This window comes from Hippocampus zosterae, chromosome 5 (genome assembly GCF_025434085.1).
Source record: "Hippocampus zosterae strain Florida chromosome 5, ASM2543408v3, whole genome shotgun sequence".
Classification (NCBI taxonomy): domain Eukaryota; kingdom Metazoa; phylum Chordata; class Actinopteri; order Syngnathiformes; family Syngnathidae; genus Hippocampus; species Hippocampus zosterae.
In genome coordinates, this window is record NC_067455.1 from 15,636,752 (window position 1) to 15,661,550 (window position 24,799).

The 24,799-nt window shown below is 38.9% G+C and overlaps 1 protein-coding gene across 4 annotated transcripts in view; it reads left to right on the top strand.

Moving 5' to 3' along the window:
* The window catches only part of cobl (cordon-bleu WH2 repeat protein), a 47,539-nt gene that overhangs the window by 7,313 nt on the left and 15,427 nt on the right, over positions 1–24,799 (top strand). For 3 of the 4 annotated variants that reach the window (XM_052066411.1, XM_052066414.1, XM_052066412.1), the window contains 9 exons: positions 2,162–2,344; positions 5,214–5,424; positions 6,550–6,778; positions 7,279–7,323; positions 8,154–8,242; positions 8,406–8,474; positions 13,807–13,983; positions 20,130–20,703; positions 22,040–22,183. In XM_052066411.1, the coding sequence (XP_051922371.1) occupies positions 2,162–2,344; positions 5,214–5,424; positions 6,550–6,778; positions 7,279–7,323; positions 8,154–8,242; positions 8,406–8,474; positions 13,807–13,983; positions 20,130–20,703; positions 22,040–22,183 (1,721 nt within the window). The remainder of the gene's footprint in view (positions 1–2,161; positions 2,345–5,213; positions 5,425–6,549; positions 6,779–7,278; positions 7,324–8,153; positions 8,243–8,405; positions 8,475–13,806; positions 13,984–20,129; positions 20,704–22,039; positions 22,184–24,799) is intronic. The other variant, XM_052066413.1, reaches the window with a different exon arrangement.

Here is a 24,799-nt window from a genome sequence, read left to right on the forward strand (position 1 = left end):
AATATTAAATATGTGCAATTCCAGCCTCTTGCATTTTCATTCTCCTGCAGCTTAACCTTTACTGCATAGCATCTTTACACACATTCAAACCAGGAATAAGCAACTCACTTTTCTCATTACCATATTCATTTTTATTTTGTTGTTCTATTGTTAGTTTGACAAGTCTTGGCACTCCCCAGTTTAACCTGGGACCTTGGGTATCCTATTTTGTGGCATATCATGTGGAAGTATACGCTGGTATGAAAACAAAAAATCCTAGAATCCTTTAATCAACTCACCTTTAAATATTGCTTGATAGAACAACAAGAAAATAAGTAATAAAGTAAAATAATATCCAAACATAATAGCAATAAAAACCTAAATACAAATATATGCCCTGTGCTCCTGCTGCACATGTGGTGGCTTCTTCGTGGCAGTGTCATGCCGCGCATGCACGGAGTACACACTTAACATTAGGATTATTAATCTAACAGTTTTTTTTCAAAGATTCCGAAGAATCTAGGACAATGTTTATATGCCGTCAAAATTCTGGTTTCGAAAACCTTGGGAATAACCCGGTTACATGCATGAGCACGCAGAGTTACTCATGTACATATCGTAATTGTAATCAATTGGGATATCATTTTTGAAATTGTGATACATAAGTAGGTGTCATAAAAAACCAACAACAAAAAACCAGCGGCAGCGAATTGGATCATGAACAGTCCGGGGTTGATAACATTTGTTTGTGCAATAATCACAAGTGCCCTTGGCTGTCTGTTTGTTGATTGCTATGTATTGTTTTATTTTTTTATATTTATATATTTATGTCTGTCTTTTTATTCAGTTCAGTTGTTTCGCTGCCCTTATTTTTAGCTGTCTGTGTTTTCAATGCACTGCATGTTTCACTGTGGTTGAGAGGAAATAAATGTAATCTATGCTGTATGTTTTACATACAGCATATATGACAATAAAGCTGACTTGACTCACTGACCCACCAGCAGTACTTAATAGCGTCTACCAGCGGCACTTTAATATTGTCTAGCATTTGTACAAATCCAGTTACACGTAACTTTATGGATCGCTATTTTGATACTTTCTTCTGTCAATAAAACCATTCATTTCTTTCACCACACTAAAACAGTCGTTGTTTTCCTCCTAGCTCCCCAAAATGTGGTGCTGTACTGCGTCTGAGTTTCCCCAGGTTTGGTTATCTCTGCTTGTGCATTTGTGGTGGGTTGTGCACAAAATGCCACATGCAAGTTGTTCCTGTGCTCATGGTTCCTTGCCAACCGATTATGTGCAAAACGTAAATTAATGTTCCTTTCAATGGAGAGACTGCGATGCATGTTGATTGGACTAAATATTCAGTTTCGAAAAGGAGTACCCCAAGGGTCCTATTTAGGTTTTGAAAAAAAGAGAATATGAGCATATTTAGATTTTTGTTGGTGTTTACGTGGCCTTGTTCAACCAAAATTTTGCTAATCTTCTGGTACTGAAAAAGGGAAATTGACTGCATGTAAACGTGACCGATGCTTTTTCGGTATGTTTCTCTGTGTCCCTCCAATGTTTGTGTGTAAATACTGGTTAATGTCAATCATTCCTGGATGTTTATTCCAAATCTCATTCGCATATCAATGGGATTGTTTTTCAAATGAAACATGTTTTTCATTTAAACATACGATGTGTGTCATTGTTTTGGTTATGAATTCAGTTTTACAGTCCGCAACCCAAGCTCGGGAACGGCAGAATCATACACAACCGCATAAGCAACATGAGGCATTAATATTTTAGGAACTTAACACACGGTTTGGCACATTAACCGTTCCTCGATTATGTTTTTATGATTGAAAGAAGTCAATATTGAAATCATGCTTACTTTTTGACTACCAGTAATTGGCCATCCCTATATCTTACATGATATAAGTGAAGCAATTGTGTTGCAAGCATGTAGCGGGGCAAAAATATGCCATTTATGAGTTTGTTGTGGATGTTGGTATCTCCCTGTCATTTTTTTTGTGTTCCAGAAAGACTTTTTCTTGAATTCCATCAAGGATCAGATTTACTGTCACCACAACGTTTATTTGTTACATACCTATGTATTTATTTTTTCTTGTATAATGTGTATTGTGACAATTTTAATGACCTTTGAAATTTAAATTCTATTCACTTTGCCACTTAGGAGGAGAATGAAGGCTCGGGCCCCACCCCCACCAGTGGCCCCTCGTCACATTTTTGCAAACAATGTATCTGATGCGGGCGGGACACTGGGCATGGAATCCAAAGAGAACATCATGAAGCCCACTGTGGATTTTGAGTTAACACTACCGCAGGGATACCAGACATGTATAACTGAGGATGGGAGGTGAGAAAGACACTATTTTATGTTTAACATGAATTATAACAGTGTTTAGTATGAATATTTTTTTTAATTATAAACTGTAAAATCTTGCATACCTACATGAAGCTGCACTATTTTAAGATCATTTTGCTCGTGCTTGTCCTTGATGTTGTCTTCATTTGTGGTCATCAGTGGGGCCTTTTTAAAGGTCCTGTTCCTAGTCTCAGCAGAGGCTTTGTCCCTGAGAGTGAACAGATGGAAGCTGAGCTGTTAACTCCCTCTCTGCCGCGAGTGGGTTGATTTGTTTTCGAGTCGAACATAATGGATTTTACCCTGGTACAGAATAAGGCTTCCATTGACCACCGACTGTGTTAAATGCGGCCTCTGCGAAATATTTCATGTGTTTATAACTGACGAAAACATGCAAAGTCTCAGTACAATGTAAGACTGAATTGTGGAGATATGTGGAGCATTAAAGTGTTTTTTTTGACATGGGTCCATTTTACTTGAACTTTAGCTGATGTAGTTGGGCGACTGGGACTTGGAAGTCACATTATGTCCTCACCAATAAGCAGTTGTGGGCACGTTAGTGAACTTACGTCATTCATCAACGGCGGACAGACCTGAAAGTGTGTCGTCGTTTCAGGCCGGCTTATTTGGTCACTCTATATTCATTCATTTTAACATGCTTCATTCATCACTGATGTAAATTTTGTCACTGATGCCTTCCGACCCTTAGTATAAAACTGTTTACAAGGGTAACAGCATACATTTGTATTCATATCGAAACAGTTTGGACCACTTCACACCAAAAAATAGAAATTCTTATCCTATGACTGATCTTCTTCCTGCTGCTTGTCCCCAATTTTTTTTTTTTTTCTGGTACGTGGTGGCCCGAGGGGCGGCCGAAAATTGGTTCCCTCTGTGCTTATTCCGACAGTGTTTTGAAATTATAGTCAGTCATCAGTCCATCAGCGAAAATGGGAGTCCATCAGTGACAGATTGATGGACCTTCCGTCGCTACCGACGGACAGGTGTTAATGTCCACCTCTGTCTATAAGTGAAAGTTCCAATGTAATGATTATTGTCCACATAAATCAGATTTGAAGGTGAACCTCCAAATTAGATATTTACATTGGATACAATGCTATTTGTATTTAACTGACAATGCTTTATTGTCAGCATATTTAGTGGACATGCCCAAAGTGTTTGAGAAATGGAGGCAATGGCTTGATTTTTGTTCAAAGCATTCTTCTATTTGGTGTGCCAAATTTAAGACATTTGTTATAGTTGCAAAAAAAAAAAGAAACGTCAGTTCAATGAAAGATTTTGATGAAACTGTGTGTCTATCCTCCATGCAAATCAAAATCCCACATTATAAAAGGCTGACTTACCGACCTGTACAACACTGCGGTATAGAGCAGTGACGTTGGTCCCTACTGCATCAAGGGTGCGCTAGCGATTTGCTACAATGCATTTGGAACACGATTAACTCATTAAATGCCAGCCATTGTTCAAAAAGACATTTTATAGCATTTGAACTGCTTATTCAGGATGTATACATTGAATCGACCAAATGAAATCTTTGTTGCTTTTTTTCATCAGGAAAAAAAGTTTGACATACACGTATGCGTACAAAGTACAACGTCAAGTGACATGCTAAAAAAAAAACCTCAAATGGCACAATATATACTGAATAATATATGGTCCCACGTGTCAAGGCTCTTATCTCGCATCGAAAGTGAGGCCGTCTCCCTCTAAAGAGCACATTTCACCATGGTAAATAAATGTTTTGACCAAATCTTGTCACAGGCATGTCAAGACATCTGGGAACTGTTTGAAATTATGAAGAAAAAAAATACACAATAATTCTTGTCTCCGTTAATTAAGGGTATTGTGTAGTATTTTTGAAGCGGAAGCTCTCAAGTTAGGAGTGACAGTAGCTAACAAAGGGTGTATCTCCTTTGGCTTATAAGGTACCCAAACAGCTATTCTAGGTGAATCCCGCAATCAAGATGTACATTTGCTTGTATGCAGGGGCAGAGCAATGGGGTGGACATGGCCATCGACCCCTTGTCAGTCTGAGGCCCTAGGTGTCAGGGAAAATGTTAGTGTCTGGGAGTTTCACATGGATGCAATACTCTTAGATTCCTTGATACTCTGTCACAACTTTTTCTGTTCATATTTACTGCATATTTGCATTCCCATGAATGTAAGCTATGTATCTTTTTAAGTAAAGAACATTACATTCTTAAAGTCAACTTCAATCAAAATAATTACTTTCACACTATAGCAAGCAAACTTTTTGGCCGAGAAGTAATTGTACCATCCACAGTCATGGTTTCATGAAATAAAATATACCGTACATTTACCAGCCTTGCACACACACACCAATAATACAAGCAGGGACAAACCAAAGAAGAAGAAAACAACATGTCGAATAGTGAAGAATTTGTTTCTGCTTCATTATGAGTGTGATGAGTTTATTCTGTATATATGTGAATTTTATTTCCTGAAACATTGACTGTGGATGGTATGATAAAGAACAATGGAAACACACACTGCCACCCACACTGAAAAATGTGTGCCTACGCTCCTGCTTGGATGCAACATAAACTAACAAATCCAGGTTCTTATGATTGAAAGGACATGCACTGTTACTGAAAATTATACACTCGGGTGAAAGTGTCTGTTTTGTTTCTTCAAGGAATTGCTATTTACTAGTACTAAACCTAGACGGCTATCGTAATCCAATCTTCTCTCATAATTTCTTCCGTGGTCCTTCCTTCCTCCCTCCCTCCCTCTATTACTTCTCGCCACCCTCTTCTTCCCTCTCTTTCACTATTAACACTTCCTCCCCTCCCTACCTTCACTCTTTTTTCCCCTCCCTCAGTAAACCGCTGATGGACTTGCTGGTTGACCTGTGTAGCCGCTACCATCTTAATCCAGCACTGCACACCCTGGAACTATTGTCGCCCGAGGGCCACTCTTTGGCATTCAAGCCCAATCTGCTGCTGGGCTCCCTCAATGTGGCCGGTGTCCTCATCAAGGAGAAAGCCTGCGAAGAGAAAGTGGTGCGCAGACCGGCACCGAAAGTCCCCGAGGTGAATTAGTCAAGAAAATTGTTGAATTCCAAATGTGGGGTGATGTCTCGTGTGCAAAGCTATAATTTATTTGTCTTGTGCTGTTTTCAATGGACTAACTTTTATTTTTATATGTTCGAGTTTCCATCTGGCTCTTTATAAATTTGTAATTGTACAACACAATTAGTTGAGAAAATGAACTTTCTTGCTTTTATCACCTATGGCTCGTGGTGTTAAAACCCTCTGTTAATCTCCCCCAAATCCACCTTTTGCTTCTAATCACTGGCAGAAAGCAAGTCCTGTAAGGCTCCATGGTAAGATAGATTTTTGTAGCAGGGTGTTTTTTAATTTAATTCTTTTTTTGTGTGGTTGTGTTATTACATCCTTCTCAGCTAATCTCTATTCTCTAATTCTCTCTCTCTTTCGCTCACCCCCTCCCCCTTTTCACAATGCCTCTTTACCCACAGTTTGAATATTTTATGAGTGCTCTGTCTTTGATTACCATGCATTATTTCTCTTCCCCTCTCAGGACTCAGTTGTTCTCACTCCCATGGGAACCTCTATTGGTTTAAAGCCTGAGACTGACACTACCTCAGTCTCCTCTTTGCTGTCATAATGACCAGTAATTCATGGTGCAATATTTGAATATACATTGCTATTGTTAATCTGAGTGAATGATCACATTTGACTTTGCACAAGATAATTCTTGAAATCCATTAAGATCTCTAAAATTAAATAGCACTTGGTTGATGGTTGCAGAAGCCTCAACCGACAAATAATGTAGTTCTAATTTGTACAGCGTATCATGCAGTTACTGCACCTGATTCCCTGGCTGTTCATAGTTTTCTTTCATACATGAATGTATTGTACCGGTATATTAAATTTATTTCATACAAATATATGTATGTCATACTGGTTATAAAACTAGAATAATTCAAGTATTCTCTGATGATTGTTGCGGGATAGCCACTGCAAGTAGATTGTGCATTAAAAAATGTACCGGTATCTTTTTTCTTATCTTCCGTATATATGTATCTACTGTATGTGTATAAAATTAATGACTATCAATCCCAATAAATCCTGACCTCTTTCTGTTGTAAACATTCAATGTATCTTATTTTATATACTTTCCTCTTTCTACATCAGAAAACAGTGCGTTTGATGGTGAACTATCATGGCAGCCAGAAGGCAGTGGTACGCGTCAACCCATTGGTACCACTCGAGGCCCTGATACCGGTCATCTGTGAAAAGTGCGAGTTCGACCCTGCATGTGTCCAGTTCCTGAAGGACAGCATCAGTCGCCAAAAGTTACCGCTGGATCAGTCTTTAACACAGCTGGGAATTAAGGAGCTCTATGTTCATATTCAGAGTCTAGGTAAATCTTGACAACCCTGACCATTTATTTTGTTTGTTTCTGACCTATTTGAATCTTCATTTAGTTATTTATTTAAACCAAGATTGAATATGCAGACATATGTCAGTTGCATCAGTATCCAGAACTGGACCCCAATTATCATTTCGTCAAATGGGTCATTGGCTCATGCCAAAGCAAACCCCATATTTAAGTGATTCTGGAAATGTCAACTGTACAAATACCAAAGTTGATCACTTTTATCTGTCCTCTTGTCAGTTTTTTTTGGGGGGGGGGGGCGGGGGAATTTATTTTTATACTTTCTTTTGTAAAAAAAACAACAACAAAAATTGAAAGGCCCACTTTTTGTAGAAATATCCTGTTTTGTGCGGTTTGCAAACATCCCAGGAGAACCGAAATGAAGATAACTGTTTAATGAGTCACAGGCAATAACTAGATAGCTGTGTTGATTCACTACAAAAGCTGAATCCAGTTAATTGTATTTGTTCATTTCTTTTTCCTAGTTCTGCAGCCTAAAATGGCTTCTACTCCATCTTTAAACTCTCCAGGTATTAGTCAACTGGAACTGGCTGTTTATCCATCCTAACAAAATGCTGCTTGCTCGTCAACCTGGCTTTGTTCTTGTGTGTAGACTGCAAAGCAGTGTTTCCCAACTTTACTTGAACATAGGCACCCATTTTACCCTTGACTAATCTCACGTCAAACCTTAAAACAAACATGCATGATTGTGTTGTATGAATGGCAATAGCTGGAAACTCAGATCATTGTACCATTTGCCCTATAATGGAAGAGCATTTATTATTTTGCCTGTCACTATGCATTGCTCATGTAGATGGATGAACAAAGATATTTGTAATGAGTAAATTTATGCACGAATGAAGTGAAATTGCATAATTTCCTATGGAACTCCTCCTGATGATCCCTTGTGCCATGGTACCCTAGTTGGGACTCACTGGTGTAGAGAATGTTGCTTTCCATTATCACTGGCTTTCAATTACAAATTATTTCTCATCGGTCACATCTCACTCTGGGAAGAATATATAAATTGGTACAAAGTGTAGTCAGTCATCTTGCTTTTTTTTAGAGGTTTGCGTGCTAAGAAACCAGTCGAAATAATAAACCTGTAGCACCCTCTGTTGATGATAATAATGCTACACTGTAGCTATGCTCGTAAGTTTGTTTTTAGTCATTTCATTTGAAATTGTGGGACCATTCTTTCAGACTAATGACACCTGTTTTCATATAAATTGATGAGTTGAGTTTCATTTTTTTAAATTCGTATTTTTTATAACCCTTTATCCGCCTTAAGGCTGTTCTGGGGCACCGTAGTGTCATATGATATTTGATGATGATGTTATGGTGTGTTTATTTTCCCCAGATACCATCTGCTCTGGCACTAACAGTTTGGACAGAGGGTCTAAGAAAGGCCTTTTGGGTTTTTTCCAGTTTGGAAAGAGGAAATCCAAGGTGAGACTGAACATTGTAATTCATTGGTAAACATTGAGCAAGTTTGTCATGTTTTACTATTTATTTTACCTTTTAAAATGTACACTTGCTGCACTATCTTCGCCAGGTAGTGCATGGCTTGAATGCAGAATTTCGCATGTTTGCTGTGTAATTCCTTTTGCAGACAGAGTGTACATCTTTGGGCATGGATGACTCTAATGATAAAATAATCCAAAATGAAGACCAAAGATCCGTAAGTGAGACATAAACATACTTAAAAGTGTGTGTGTGTGTGTGGGGGGGGGGGGGGGGGGTTAGTGTTTTGTTTTGCTCAACTTCCATACATTATTTGCAACTGCTACTTTGTATATTTCATATCATCTGAACCAATTTGCAAACACATTCACTGGCAGCATCTCCTGTAATTATTGTGCAATGTAGGTGCTCATTCTAGGGCTGTACGAAATTCAAAATTGAGTTTAAATTTGATTCAGGTAGAATTGATATTCAAAAAAATTATTGATTCACAATTAAGTGCATTTAACAATGATTCTTGACATTATACTGTATAAGCTTTGCACATGAATTTTATGCAAATATTATTGTTAGGACTCAATGTACACAATAATTATCATCACTAATAAACTGTAGGAATTGTTTTTCATTAACATTAAAAGCCTACTCGGATAAAGCAGATCACTGCAATAGTAAAAACATAAACTATCTTTATTTTGGACATTTTGTTTGGAGCACGCCTGATATATGATGTAAATGAGTTTCTCTGAATTGCATCAAATTCTTTTTCCACGCCCTGTAATTCAAATTTACCGTAATTGAATGTCCTGTGGGGCTGAGACAATTCAAATTCATCCACCGAATTGCTGGCTCATTCATACCAGGGATACCATTTACAAGATGTCTGCACATGCCAATAAAATGTGGTGGAGCATCTATGAAGAATATCCATAAAATGCAGTCGAAATGCTTCGTTGTGGGGCAAAAAAAAAACAAGAAAAAAAAGAAAAGAAAAAAGTCGTTTGTGGTTGAGGTGGGAAAATGTTTCATTCATGCAAAATTGTACTAGTTGAGCACATACCAATAATTGGTTCTGATCACGCAAAAAAAAAAACACTGAATATGTGAATGTTTCAGGGGTGTTTTGATTTTATTTAAAATCACTGTGTGAATATTATCTGATGAAAAAAATAGTTGTCGTATAAAAACGATTGAGAATGGGGACTGTGTGCAGCCATGGTAGGGTAAGGCTCTGACACTGTGTCAGTGATGATTCAGTTAAAAAAAAGAAAAAGATTTAATGACTTCAATTAAATGTGACATAATGCATTATTTCGGTGTCCTGTAGAGGGCAGACTATAACCAAAAGTCTGTCTTCATCATTGAGCACTCGCTTCAGTGTTTGCCCACTGCTGCAACTGTGATGTCCTATTTGTCATTCCCTGGTCATTATAAATGGGGATGTGGTCTCTTTTCATCATGCATCTGCAGCACAAATGAATGATTCACTGGCATTCTAAAACACACGTTTAGTAGCTCGACAACTGTTCTTTCCATATCCCGGTCACAATAGTTTAATTCCACGGCCCACCCCAGATATCATTAAATAGCTGTCTTCATTACCGGTACTTCAAGTTACAGTACTCTAATCAGCGACCAAGCTTAAAGGGGAAGTTAACCCCCCAAAATTCTTTACAATATGGTCTATGCAGCCACACTAGTATAAATGCGACATTCTGATTAATACCACGATTGTGGAATATTAATTACATTGTTCTTGTGTTAGCTTTCTGTTACTATCGCTGATATTAATAGCCTGGATTTGACTTGTATCTTAAATGAGCCATAAAACACCTGAAACACTCTTATTTATCATACAATTTGTTTCTTACCTCTTGGTTACCTTTTTAGTTTTCCCTGTCCATAAAAAGAATGGTGTTAATGTTTTGTTGTGGCCCCTGGAGCCTTTCTTTTCACAACATGCCCTTTGTTTTTGCTGTAAACTGGGGATGGGTACTCTGCAAGTCTCCCACTCAGTGGTCCAGAACCAGTTGTTGGGACACCCTGATGATGCGTGCAAATTATCATCATTAGCATTGAAATACTCAGCAATGGGTACGCAAGGTCATATTCCACAAAAGGTGAACGTTTTTTGCGTTCTTGTCAGGGTTCGTTCAAGGTTGCAAATGTTTGCCTGTACTTGTGACAAGAAAAAAAATTTAATACTGTTGGCTAATGTCTGGAGAACGATTCGCGACCTTGAGCAAACACTGACAAACCTTGACGTGAAGGTGCATTTGCTACCTTCGCAAACACTCAACCTGGTGTGACAAGCTACAACTAAACCGGGTCGCAACTGACACAAATAACATAATTTTCACCAGAGCATTTTATAATTGGTAATATTTTTATTTTGTTTGGTTTTAATAGAAGTTACTGACAAAGTCAAAAAGTCACGGCTCACCTGTTTTCTGAGTTTGGTCATGTGACATTCGCAAGCAGAGTGGTAATTGGATGCTACCTGCAGGCTCTGATGATCTTTGTGAGTCGACAGCAAGTGACAATATGCCTGCATAGAGAAATGTTGCTGGTTAGTTCATATCACAAAAATGCAACATGAATCAGAATACCACGTTTAGGCTAGTAGGGCCGCATACAAGGCATTGCAAAGAAAATGCTTGAGTTGACTTCCCCATTTATCGCTTCTGTTCAATTTCCATTGCTTTCTCTCTGTGTCCCTCAAAGTGGAGGTTTTGTTTTTGTTACTGCTTCTGTTCTCAAAGATTTAACATCATTTTATGTCATCAGTACATCCTTTTGAATGTCATACTATTTCCATCTAGAAATTACAACAGTAAACAAACGACTTATGAATTCTTCAAGTCTCACATATGACATTCTGTTGAATTATTTGCTGAAATTATCAAACTTCAGTGATGTGGGAACTCACTATTTTATTGTCATTTTTAGACATAACTGACTTTCTAGTGGCATTGGTGTCTGTTTCTGACCAGGCACATATTTTGTGCATACACATGCATAGAGAGGGCATTATCGGCAAGAAGGCATCATATTACCCGAGCTGCATTAAATCCCCATCTTAAATAATTGTTCATTAAGGGCCAACCATGTAGCCATGTTTGTGCTCGTTTGTATGTGGTCTCAACTCTCAAACAGTCTTCATGCTAAAAACCATCAAAGGCTTTCTCAGAAAAATGTTCTGTACCTGGTCATAAATAAAACGTGACCAAGTAAAATGTTCGAACATCCAAGATTCAAATGTGTCTCATCACTCCAGCTGGCATGACTTACCGACTTGGCGGTTGTGCACAGTTGCCCTGCCAAAGGGACAGTGCTAGCTCCTTCGGCAAGTTTTTTTTAGGTTATATTGGGGTTGAATTGAGTTGTGCCTCAGTATTTAGAGGTTGCATTCATCCCAAATGCAGGGACGCATTTCCACAGGTATGTTTTCGTCTTTGCTCTTGACACATTTCCGTTTGTTTACCACAGAGTGAGGAAGTAGAGAGCAGGTGAAAAAGTCAGACAGAGTTCATATCACTTTGACCACTATGTTTATGGTGAGGTGGGAACATTCTACTTTTTTAGGGGTCCAAATAAGTTGTATCAAGGTTTCACTTGATTTATTTTTGTTCTTCCAGACTTAATTTTGACACACACACACACACACACACACACACACACACACACACACACACACACACACACACACACACACACCACCTCCAGGTTTCCTTTCGCCTTATCTGTCAATCAAGACAGCACAGAGAGTGAGATTTATAATTTACACCTTTCCTGGACTTTGTTCTTATTCAAAGAATTGAGGATGCGTGTTGTGCTGTCAGCACTGAATTTCACATCCTGAAGAAATTTGTCAACACAAATGAAAATGGATACGCTTTTTGTGGTAGCTTCTCAGAGTTGTTCAAGGCCACAAAGTGTTTATCCACCGAGGTATATTTAAATAAACCTACACATTTTCAAAAGCGGAAAGGAGCTTGAGCTTATTGTGTGACATAAAAACTGCCTGATCGATAATTTGTATGCACCCTCAAACTTTGCTCAATTAACAAATATACAGTGACAAATATAGAATGTAAATTTATCAGTGGGAATTGGCCTTCAAATTATTATTATATTTTTTTCCACCACAATTATTAGCTGTCGCTGCCCCATGAGCCTGATTGCTCTCCATTTCATGCATGGAGCCGTCAGAACCGCCTGCTGGTCATTTCCTCTCACACCGCCCATAAGCGTGTGATGAAGTCTTCAATTTCTTGAAGTATGAGTGGTTTAAGCATGACAGTTGCTGATGCGCTTCAATCGCTTTAACAGAGTGCGCATTCATTCAAGAGCTGCTATTGGCAACAAATTATGCCCGGTCATACCAGACACTGGCAGCCTCACTTCAGGCAACCTTCCAAGTTCCTTTAATAGTTTGCTGTGTCATCTTTAAAGAAGTCAACAGCCACACTCACAACAAAGTGTCAAACAAATTTGGTTATTGACAGCTATTTACACAGATCACCGAACAGCATGCTGGGAAGTGCACGGACGGCCTCAGCATCACTATAATTTATTATTTCATTTTGTAGTTATCTATTTTTACTATTTATATAATTTTGACACTCATATTCCTCCATGCATCAGGAAATAATTTTGACATTCACTGAGTGGGCGGGCAACGGGCGTGACTAGCGTAGACCTAGCACCTACTACTTGCTTGCTGCAGCATGAGCTTTTCCTTGAATTAATCAGGGACACTCTATGAAAAAAAAAATATAATGTTGGTGAATGTCAGATAACTGCAACCAATCAAAATTGTAATGTACATCTTTACTCATGCTTCTTGAATACCACATATTGGATCATGTGGGCATTACAGTAATCCTTTTTCTCCTCATAAACGTTCACTGAAGAGAAAAAGCGTAACATCGCTTATTGTTAGAAAACTATGACCATTTGTCAACAACATTCATGTGCACATCTATACGTTTACCCAGATCAATCTTTGAAAATAACTAAACAATTGCCCCCAATGTTTTGCATTTTATGGGCATTAAAAAAATTGTGATTAGATTTTCCAAATTCTTTCAGTGCTTTTAATTATCCTACTTCAGGACTATGACACTTAGCAGCATATTTTACTTCAGAAATTTAAAAAGTCTTGAGATTTTGTTATACACAGATTCAAGACCCCCATCTCAGATTGTTTTGTTTGAGGGATGGGCTGAAGTGTCAACAGGTGAAAAAAGTGCCATGAGTGTTAACATAAAAAAAACACAACAAAACAAAACACTATTTAATGGTATAGTACCTTTTTTATCAAGGTCATCTTAAATAATTTTTGTTTCATTATTTAATTTGGAATATCACTCGTATTTTCCGGGTGTGTTTTGTTAACCACATTGGCTTTGTTATTACAATTTATTCAATATCACACTAGTATACTGTATTCATTAGAAAAAGATGTTGTCTTTGTCTTAGTGTGTGTTTTCAAGTGAATACTGTATTTGGTAATTTTACTTGAAACCTTTTTTTTATATCCCCAGCCACTATCAGCAGTCCAAGCTGTTCCCAACAAAGTGGATCAACCTCGTACCTTAGACCCGTCACACTCAGTCACGAATGTTTTCAGGACATCACCAAAGTGTGACACCAAGAAGAGGAGGGCACCAGCACCCCCTGCAGGGTCCCTGACCTTCTCAAGTAGTTTGGAGAATTATCAGGTGAGTAGATAGGAATGGAGAATTACATCAGCGACATGACAAGATTTCCCAAAAATGATGGCGTTTCAAAATGCTTGGTCTGGCTTGAATGCCCACTTCAACCTGAGTGTAACTTTCACCACGTTAAAATAAAGTCCATAAGATTGAATTGTTTTCAATGCTGGTTAACAATAGCCCATTGAGAAATGCCTAGTAAGGGACATAAACATTTAAATTTGAAGAATTAAAGTTCATAGAGAAGTTCAGACAATTAAAAAAAAAAACAAAAGCTGTCCTTTTTATTCCAAGAGCTGCATACAGAAAAATCAGAACAGGCAAGGGGCCACACAAAATGGTTTATTTGTTCATGTTGATAACTGTTAGTTTTGCTGTTGTTGCAATTAAGCATTACAAAGTTTTTTGTGTCTATACTTTGCTGTCGAGGTACCCACTACAGGGTTTTGAATGATGACCTTGATTGTTTTTTTACTGTGCGCACCTCAATAATTTGCAGTAGTCCCGCCGAAATGTGAAATCTTTGGTATTTTGAAATTAATTGAAATGTTTTGGGGAAACCATTGCTAAAATGTTTATGAACCATTTAAAAATGCTGTCTGAGGCATTCCAGATAATTTAGTTGAAGCAGAAGTTGAGTGGGTTAAAAATAAATAAATAAACGATGACGACCGAGGGGGGCCATGTGTTTAACGTGGTGTTGCAATGAATAGATCCACAATTTTTTTTACGCTAGTTGAATCCACAAATTCTTAATTGTATTTTTGCATGTAAATCATCAGAATTTGAAAGGCACACTGTTCAGCTCGAGGTATTTCATATCTTACCGGTAAGTTGTGGTGCCCATGTGATCCTCAAATATAACGCGTGACAACCATTGGCACCATTGAAAGGTACTTTTCTGCATACAATTTGTAATTTATACCTGTTTTTCAACTGAATATCTTTGTATGAAGATAGTGAAGCTGTTCAAGTGTAAAAATAATTTCCAATTATTATTTTTATTGTTTTAACTTGAGCGCTTGGTGCTCAGGTACCAAACGCTCTAAAATGAAACAATGGAGTAGAAAACATTCAACAATGTCTTGCATCTTCTATTTTGGAAGCAAACTTTAAACTACGAATCTTGACTTGGGCTGTTTATTTGTCATCGTCAGCGTCACGCCCTTTGACATCAGTGGCTCTTCATGTACTGGTACTCACATAGAGGAAGTTTCAGTTCAGTTTACTTTTCAGATTAAGAGTAATGGAAACGATACAGCTGAAGTGCTTTGTTCCAGCAGCAGATGTTGTGAAAGTGCTACATAAATAAAGATGTATAATATGCAGGTTGGCCGCAGAGAGTCACATCACCTCAGGAGTTGTTGACTGACTTAATAATGAATTTATCTGTGTTGCTTTAACAAACACCTTGTCAAAAATGTTAACCTGTCTGACACGGTCTCATGGATATTCATAGCTATCCATGTATAGCCAGGTGTTGCCAAAGTACACGTGCCTCATGTACATTGCCACGTTTGGTAAAGACGTTTTATCTAATTTACTGAAGAATAGGAGGTGGACCTTGTGTAAATATGTCCCGCGTCTGTTTTTTTTTAAGAGGAAGTGGAACGATAACAGAATAACTGAAGTGGGTGCTTCGACTGAGGGTATATCAGTAAATTTTTACAGTCCGTCATTCGCCAGCGGTGGAGTCGCCCTCCATCATCGGCAGTCTCATTAGTTCACGCTGAGCAAGTGTGCGCTTTCAAAGCAGAACACAACCTTTCCCTAACCATGTCACAAACCTGAGTGGAGCTAATCCAAGCATGCGCTATTGATGAAAATGCACTTTGAAGAGCGTCCGTGATCTGATCACGAGAATCACGATCCATATCCAATATACGTGCCATATTTGCACCAATGGCACATCTGCACTCTACAAAGCTGAACTTGATATTTTTCTGTATATAAATGTATTTCGAGAAACCGTGCACATAGTCAGTGTCTAAAAATGACCCACACACCCAAAAAGAAAATTGTGGTGAAATCTGGACTGCTTTGTGCACATTTCTTTGACTAAATATGTGCTAGAATATACCTGTACTTTCATCTTTTGTTCAGAATCTGCTACTTATTACAAGGTACCTCACCTAACTTCCTTCTCATTCATCCCCGCAGCACCACAATGCTTTTACACAGTCAGATACTGAGCGTCTACTTGCTTTGTAGAGTGGGTTGGTCTACTGTGCGAACCTGAACGGTCATTGGACAAATACTGGGCTTTGTCTTGCCCAGCGTCTCTGGGGGGCCCCATGGCACAGCGGACTGGTCTGGACGCTCTGCTTCTGCACAACCATTTCCGGGTTGAGTGAACGCTGCCGCTGCTCAACCCGTAATGTTTTGTTTTTTGTTTTTGTAAAGTGTCCTTGGGTGTCTTGAAAGGCGCTTATAAATAAAATGCATTATTATTATTATTATAATGATTGGATGATCTTTCTGAGACGCAAACATTGAGCTTCTCATTTAAATGACCAGCAGCCACCACTGGTGTCTCGACATATATGAACATCATTAATTAAAGCCTATAATATTATTCAAAGCAATTAAGCAGATTTCAGAAGTGTGTACCAAATTGGGAACCGTTCACTTGAATCAGGGATAAGAAATATTGAGAATAGCCCAGTGGGATTTTTTTGTTTTGTTTTGTTTTGATATATTTTAGCTGTTTTAGGTCAATATCCTTTTTTGGGGACCCCTGACCTGTGTTCTGCATTGACACAGAGTAGCACATTTAGTTCCAGAATCCCTTCATAGTCTTTGGACGTTTTTGTAGCCTTCACATGTTTTAAACATTCTGCAAAGTCCCCTCAAAAGCTTTCTCTATGTATCAGGGTGATCTTTTCTTTGTGTGAGTCACGTTGTGCCCGAAGCGATAGAATGATCGCTCCATGCACAACAAAATAAGGAAGTGGATCCCCGAAATAGGAGACACAAAAAGAGATCTTGTCAGATAACAAAAGGAGTCTTTAATAACGAACACAAAATAACCCGACAGGGAGAATAACAGAAAGCGCTGGTCAAAATAGGGACCAGGGATAAAATAAAAGGACAACAGAAAACTCTTGCGGAAAAAGATGGCAAGGAGGGTCAGATTAGAATAATGCATATAAGTTTCACGAGCAAGAGGAAACAACGGCGCGTAAATACAGCACAAGTCTAAGAGGCAATGAATAAATGCAAGTAGGAATTGGGCGAGAGAAATTTTGGCACGGCGTGGAATTCTCCGGCAGTGAGTAGACTGCCAGAGCGTCCAAATAAAGGCTGCGCAATTACTCCCTAATGGGTGACAGGTGTGTAAACGGCGGGCAGAAAGCCCGCCCTCTGCTGGCAACCACGGGACGTGACAGTGTGCTTTATTTTTGAATGTGTAAACGGAGCTTATGTGGCCTATATTATTTTTATATGGTGCTATTCATTCAAGCTGATGTACACATATATAGGTTTACACTGTAAGTCTCTCTCATACACGCACACACTCCATTTCACATTCCATATAAGGGCTGTCATGTTGCCTTGGTACAAAGCCCCTCACCCATCAACAGTGCCTCAAAACAAGTGATGAATGGTCACGCCACCAGGTTGAAGCCTCCATGAGTGGTCCTATCTGATCAACATGTTTGTACATGGGGCCCTTTGTCTCTCAACCCATAGAGTGGAAATTTTAATAGACACGCCAAACTGTCCTGTCAGGCCCCTCTCATCGCCTTTGCAGAGACACACATTCCCTCTTCGAACCCACGCGTGTTCTCATGTGTTGTTTCTCACTTACTGTCAATGAAGACCATAACGTATCCTGTGGGAGAGGGGAAACGCATGCAAATTAAATGTAAACTCATTTTGAGGTGTTTCTGCAATTTCAATGTTGGGACCTTGAATGTGATGAAATGCTGCCGGTCAGTTTGTCCCAAACTTAAAATGCCCATAAGGTAAAAAGAGCAGCAATGTGTGAGTTTTGCTGACTTATGTTATACTCTGCAGGGAACATTCAAAAACATGCTTTGACAGATAAACGTGCACGCGCTACACACGCACATTTGTCTTCATTGTGAAGTCAGTCATCCATTTCAGGTTCAACTTTGACCCACATCCACTGGTATGTGACAGTATTCATGTACTGTATGTATGAATGCAAATGAGACAGAGGAGTGGGGGACCGTGGAGCGAGAAAGACAACCAGTTGGGGGCCATTTAGATTTACATAGTACGCCACGCAGTGAGTTCATTCAGTTGTCTTGCCGTCTTGTGCTGCCGCATGATGAAACGCTACATGCAGCTCCAGGCTTATTGTCTGTGTGTCTGCATGGGAGAGTTGAATTCAGAAGTAATAGGGTTCCCTTCGAAAACAGTTGAAACCTGCCCGTAGTCCTTCACATTGTATCAGAGATAATTGACTTCATGAAGACCAACTAGTCTTTCAACCCGTTGACCCTCCCATCCGCTCCCCTATAGCAAAGATTAAAAAGCAAGTATGAACAGCATTTTTTACTGCAATTGTCCGGAACCTTATTTAACCTTTTTCCGTCATTACATTGGTCATTGCTTGTGATTTCTGTAAGACAGATCATACAGACAAGTGTTTTAAATGCCTATATTTGTTTGCACTTTTACATAATTTAGGTTTTATCCCATCTGACAACCCATCTATTAGTGGCCTGTAAATTCACCCCCTACGGTGATCAATGGTTCAACATTAGAACATTGTCATCTAGCAGGAGTGCATTACAAATCAGCCATGCTCCATGTTCCGACCATAAATATGAAACTTCACAGTTATAGAATAAATTATAGTGATGCAAAGAAGTACTTCATCAAATTAATTTCATCACTGGCAGACATTATAATATTTGTTTTTTGGGGAAATTTAAGAGGAATGTTGGCATTGTGAATTGAACACTCAGATGCTTGCCAAAACTCCACTTGGATTTAATTACTTGATAGTTGACAGTCTCATTCCACAGACTGATATACGGTGGATGGTTTTATACGCATGCACACGCACACACACACACACACACACACACACACACAGGTAAAAGATTGTAGTTCGAAGTTTAACATTTCCAAAATAAACGTTTCCATTATATAATGACCCATTAGAGCACCGGAGTAGACACAAACCCAATATTCGACCCCTTTTGAGCTGATGTCTGCTTCATATTTTGCTATTGTCAGGATAAGACCATGAAAAACACTTACAACATCTTAGATGTGTAACCAGCATGAAAGGATTGCCTGTGTGTTTCCTCTATGGCTTTTTGCAATGTGATAAAAGATGACTATCCACTGTTGTTATCAGAGCTGAGAAATGCTCCGGATGGTCCGTATTTTGTTTCGGACATCGCTCCACATTATCTCATTAAGGCCAGTGGTGTCCTGGATCTTAAAAAACAAAAACCAAAACCATTATAAAAAATAATTGGCCATATTGCCCAAAAAAGGTTGAAAATGAGCAAAAAGTGTCACAGTGGAAGCTACTTGGACACTGGCATGCCAGTCCAAAGTTAGCTAAAAGCTAACGACTTGATTCGGCCATGATTGCTGCAACTGTTCATACTGTATATTCATAACAACAGCAAATAAATAAATAAACGAACACAAGCTGACGAGTCCACAGTTAGCTGAAATTATTGCCTGACTCTAATTGCCCCATGGGGAAAAATAGTTTTCTGAATCTGAATCTGATAGATTATTGCCTGACTGTTCAGTTTCAGTCCCATAATATACCAGTAGATAGTGTCTGTTTTTTCAAGATATTTTTACCACTGTGACTTGTTTAATTTTGTTTTTCCCATTTACTTGTGTTTTTATTAATGTTCTACAGTCTACACCATAGGTGTCAAAGTCAAGGCCTGGGACCCAGATCTGGCCTGCCATATCATTTTTTGTGGCCCGCTAAAGCAAATCAAGCATGTCAAGTTCCATGATGCTTGTCTGAGACTAAATTTCACATTTTCAGATGTAATCCACAATAAGTCTTTGTTCTTGACTTCTGATTTTAAAACTAGTTAGTCATCAATTTGTTGTGCGCGGTGTATGTGATATGTGAAGGGGATTAAACATTTATATGGTTTCTCCAAATTTTCTCTCCTTTTTTCACTGTTTTCCATCAGATGGGCTCTGCTTCAGAATGCCAGCACAGGAAAAGAAAGGCTCCAGCCCCTCCTTTGACCCCGGATTCACTCACCCCAGAACCTTATGGTGCACCTACTTCAGCTACTTCCACCCCTGATAGCCAAACAAGTGAAAACCATTCTCCAGCCTTTTGCACTAAGAAGCCCCAGTCAACCACATTCTCTTCTTCTGCTGTAAAAACAACAGTGGAGCCACAATCCCCTAAGCTCAAGGTTCACCCTCCATCTGCTTTCACTGTTGCACCCATCAGTGCCTCCCCAACTCCAAGCAGCAGCATTGCCGACAGTCAAGTTCTTCAGGACTCAAGCTCTGAACTCAGCCACAGCCCTGACTCCGATCTTGACACAGATGACATTGTTTCCCATTATAGTACCCTCACCAGCAGTACCAGTACTGCAAGCGGATCGGTGCATAGCAAACTCCTGACAAAAAGTTCCAGTACCAGAATTAAGGAATTAGATAAGGTTAGCAAAAGGATCTCCAGGGCAGTGAGTGAGTCAGTCCTTAACCTTCAACTGGATGAAGTTGAAAGCAACGGACACGGTACCATGGGTAAATATGAGCACAACACAACACTGCACGGCACAACAGGGTTTAAAGCCGGCACTAAACGCGTTATAAATAGCTTCATGTTGAAGTGTAGCTTTAAATCATGATTACTCTGTAATTTACATTTTATTGTAATATTTTAACATTGGACCATCCTTCCTGCCAAAGCTGCAGATGGTCATGATATAAAATCAAGGACTATTTTGCTATGATAACGCTTTAATAATCCCTGTTATGGAGACCACCAAGGAATAATTTTAACCACGTCGTTTGTGATTTAATTTCCATCATTTATAATTCACAATTTTCTGCTTCAGCTAGGGAAACATTGAGAAATTACGTGTTTGATCAATAAGATACTGACATTGTAGGTAAACACTCATGCATTACTTACCGTGATGTTACCTGAAGTGGTTTTAAAAGTAACTTTTCAAAGTAGTATGTAGTAAGTTTTCTAACTTTGTCAAAGATTGTCTGATGCTCAAGTTAGAAGTGGAGGTAGTTTTTGTCTTATTTTTTATAATAATAAGACATTTATTTTTCAGAGTACTCAAAGACACTTTACAAGAGTTTAAAACATGGGAGAAAAATGTACACTTTAAAGCAATGTATACATGATTTAAAACACACATTTTGAAGAAGAAAAACTAAGCAAAAGTGGGTAAAAGAGATTAAAAGGTGTTAAACACTATACAGTAGTCCTTGAATTCTTGCCCTCAATTTATCAGTCCGTTCTTTTCATCCCATTTTTTTCCTCTCTTTGCCTCCCTTGTCAATATGCATGTAGACACACACATAATCCCTCAAAGATGGCGGTTGCAAAGACGAACACATTCACCGCAGATCTAAACAGGATCTACTTGAACCGCAGAAAACACTCTATTGATCAGGTCTTTTTTCATGGCAGAGTGAGACTGCAGCAGAGGGCTGTAATGAGTGACAGGGGCAGAGATGATAGAGTTGTAGACCTTAGAAAAGAGGTGAGGAAGGTGAGAACGAGGGAGTTCAAAGATGGGAAGGTTTCGGCATCAGAATGAATATAATAAGTGAGGTTGAATCAAGTTTGAGGTGGTTTCAAAGAGATGTTTAACAGGAGGATAACAATAAGAATAGTTTTTAGTCTGGAAAAGAACAAACAGCATGAGAATCAGTATTTAATCTATTCGCCTACAGGGAGGGGGTATCTTTCACTTTTGAACCAGTTCAATTTCAATTCCCAGTACCTGGAAATGTTTTTTTGTTTTTGTTTTAAGCATCATTGAGGTTTGTGGAGAAGAGATCAGATATTACTTCCTATTTACTTGTACAATGATATTGCACGCATGCCATTTCCTTCCAGGAACAACTGGTCACCCAGCGCCACCCAAGCCCCGTCGATCGCCAGCCTGGGAACACCCTACCCTGTCAACCCTTCCTCTGTTCTCACCTTCAGAGACCAGTGCCCCACAGAGCACCGTCGAGGAGGAGGAAGACATTTCACAGTGTAGGTGCCACATGGACACACTTTTTGCTAATTAATTTATTCCTCCCCCCCCCCAGAATAATTGGACCACACACACAGATATATAATGTGTGTGTGTGTGTGTGTGTGTGTGTGTGTGTGTGTGTCTCTATATATATAGCTGAAAAAAAATTGACACCACAGCAAAAGTATTTTTGTGTTTCTAGATTTTATCCTGAACCCATCTCCATTCCTGTTATATTTATTTTCCTGTATATCTGCTCTTTTTTTTACCCGCTGCCCCTGTCCTTTTTTTAGTGGACTGCTTTGGTACTGTACGCCTGCGCTCCAAGAACCCTTGAAATCTTTCTCTGACACTTTCATCATCCAGCCCCCGCCTTTTTTTTTTGTCAGTCCGCTTTAATTCATCTTCTGCAGGATGTCACCCCTTTTCCCTTGTCATTGTTTGAAGATACTTTTCTCCGTTTGTGTTCACACATACATTTCTAGTTATGGCTAATGCAATGTTCTCTACATTCTCTCATATTGAGCCAAATGGATGTGTGTGAATTTCTTGTGTTTTTTTTTTTTTTACATTAGTTTCATCCTTTAGATCTGGTTACATGATGTGTGGATTACATGATGTGTGTATTCTCTGCTCAAATCAAAAATGGACACACTATGCGGTCAGAAGGTTGTACCATGACAGATGAGCTCAAAAGGGAATCCGTGGATGTATCATTTCCAAAAGGGATTAATGAGTGATATGAAGATGTCACGATGGCATAGCAATCTGATTCGCAGCCAATAGGTTGGCCACATGATATCTTAATATCAATCGTTTAACCATCTTATCTGTGGTCGATTCTTTTGAATTGGTTTTGAGACCTGAGACGAATGATGATCTGGCAGAGATTGGGGAGGAGCAACATTACATTTTTTCTCAGAACAAAATACTTTCTTTTAGTGACGCTAGCTTTTGACAATATATACTCTATATATTTCCGAGTGATACAAATCAACTCGTAAACCAGTATGTTAGAATCGGCATGTTAAGAATAAGATTATTTTTGTTCAGTTTTTCTCTGCCGTTTCCATATTCAAACCCCGTATTGATTTATATGAGGCAACCATGTAGTGCGAAAAACATTTTTTAATTCCAAAACTTGTCTCATTATTAAAAATCATAGCATAAGCGTAGTGGATATGCAGAACATCATACGACCAAACTGAGAGAACACTTTAGCGGGCTTACCCTGTATGCCTCGATAACTAGCATAGCGGCAATTTGGTTACATGATGGTTTGAAGCTGAACTTTTCTTTATGACTGGTGTTGTTCATTTATAAATACAACTCGATGTATACAAGAACTAAGAATAAACATGGCCGACTGTAATTTTTGGTAGCTCTTGAAGACATACTGTATTGTACAAAACCAAATACATTCTGGACGTTTAAAGTACCGACTGGTGCTTTGTCCTGATCCCCTTCTATTGGATTCTGTCATCTGCTCGTGCCGGAAGGAAGTGCATTCGTTCGCTCGTTTTCCAGATATGGAACTTGGTTGCACATACAGACTAGATTGTTAAGTCAAGCAAAGTCTTGTTTTATTAGAGCCTAATAATGTTTAATCTTCTGAAATTATGTTTTGTGGTGATGAAGATGGGTTTTGTGTGTTCACGCAAAAATGGCAGGAATAAAATATGTGTATGACGGTTTCTTTGCATTAAATTTGCATTGACTGCAACCAAAAGTACATGACAAAATTTGAGACACTGAAGCTTGTGTCCAATAATTGTGTCACTAATAACAGATTTGATAGCTGTTGGTGTGGATGTTATTGTGTGTTTGCCGACAGACCAACTATTTATTACTCAATACTAAATGGATGCACAATTGCATGTGCTTGTATGCGTGCAGTGGTTGTGGTTGTAGCTGGCATGACTGAGCTGTTACTGTGTTGGGAAGAGCCTTGTGACTCAGCGTCACGTCATAAACAGAGAGCCTTAATATATGTGCACACACCATGAGTAATATGCACCATTATAACCAAGGTGGCTCTCATTTCCAAGAATACAAAAGTATTGACCTTGCAGTTTTATGCATGCTGGTCTAAAAAGCCAGTAAATGACACAATATTTTGTGGGCTGAGAACCCAAAACAATACTGTTAAAATACCGTATTTTCACGACTATTCGACGCATCGTACTAATGGCCGCAGTCTCATTAATGCGTGACATTTCTGTATTTTACACATACACAGGACGCATCGTACGAATAGCCGCAGTTTTACAGTGGTAAAACATACGCCAGCTTAAACATACGGCATGCATGCGCGCACTCTAACACGTTAGCTTGAAGCATACGGTAGCATGCCAAGACATACAGATAAGATAAAAACACGTTTTTAAAAAGGCAACGAAAGCAGAACTGAGTTCGGGTGTATTTTATTTAGCCATCGTACAATGTTCTCACGTTTTTCGATCAATCATCACCCAGAAATCCATCAAAGTCCTCATCCTCTGTATCAGAAGCAGAGGACTGCACATCTCAGTTGTCATTGAATGCATCACATGCTAGTGTGAGTTGCTACGCATTGCCGAGCGGAAAGAGTAGCAACAGCAAAGTCAACATTTCCCTCGTGTGAAGCTTTCCCA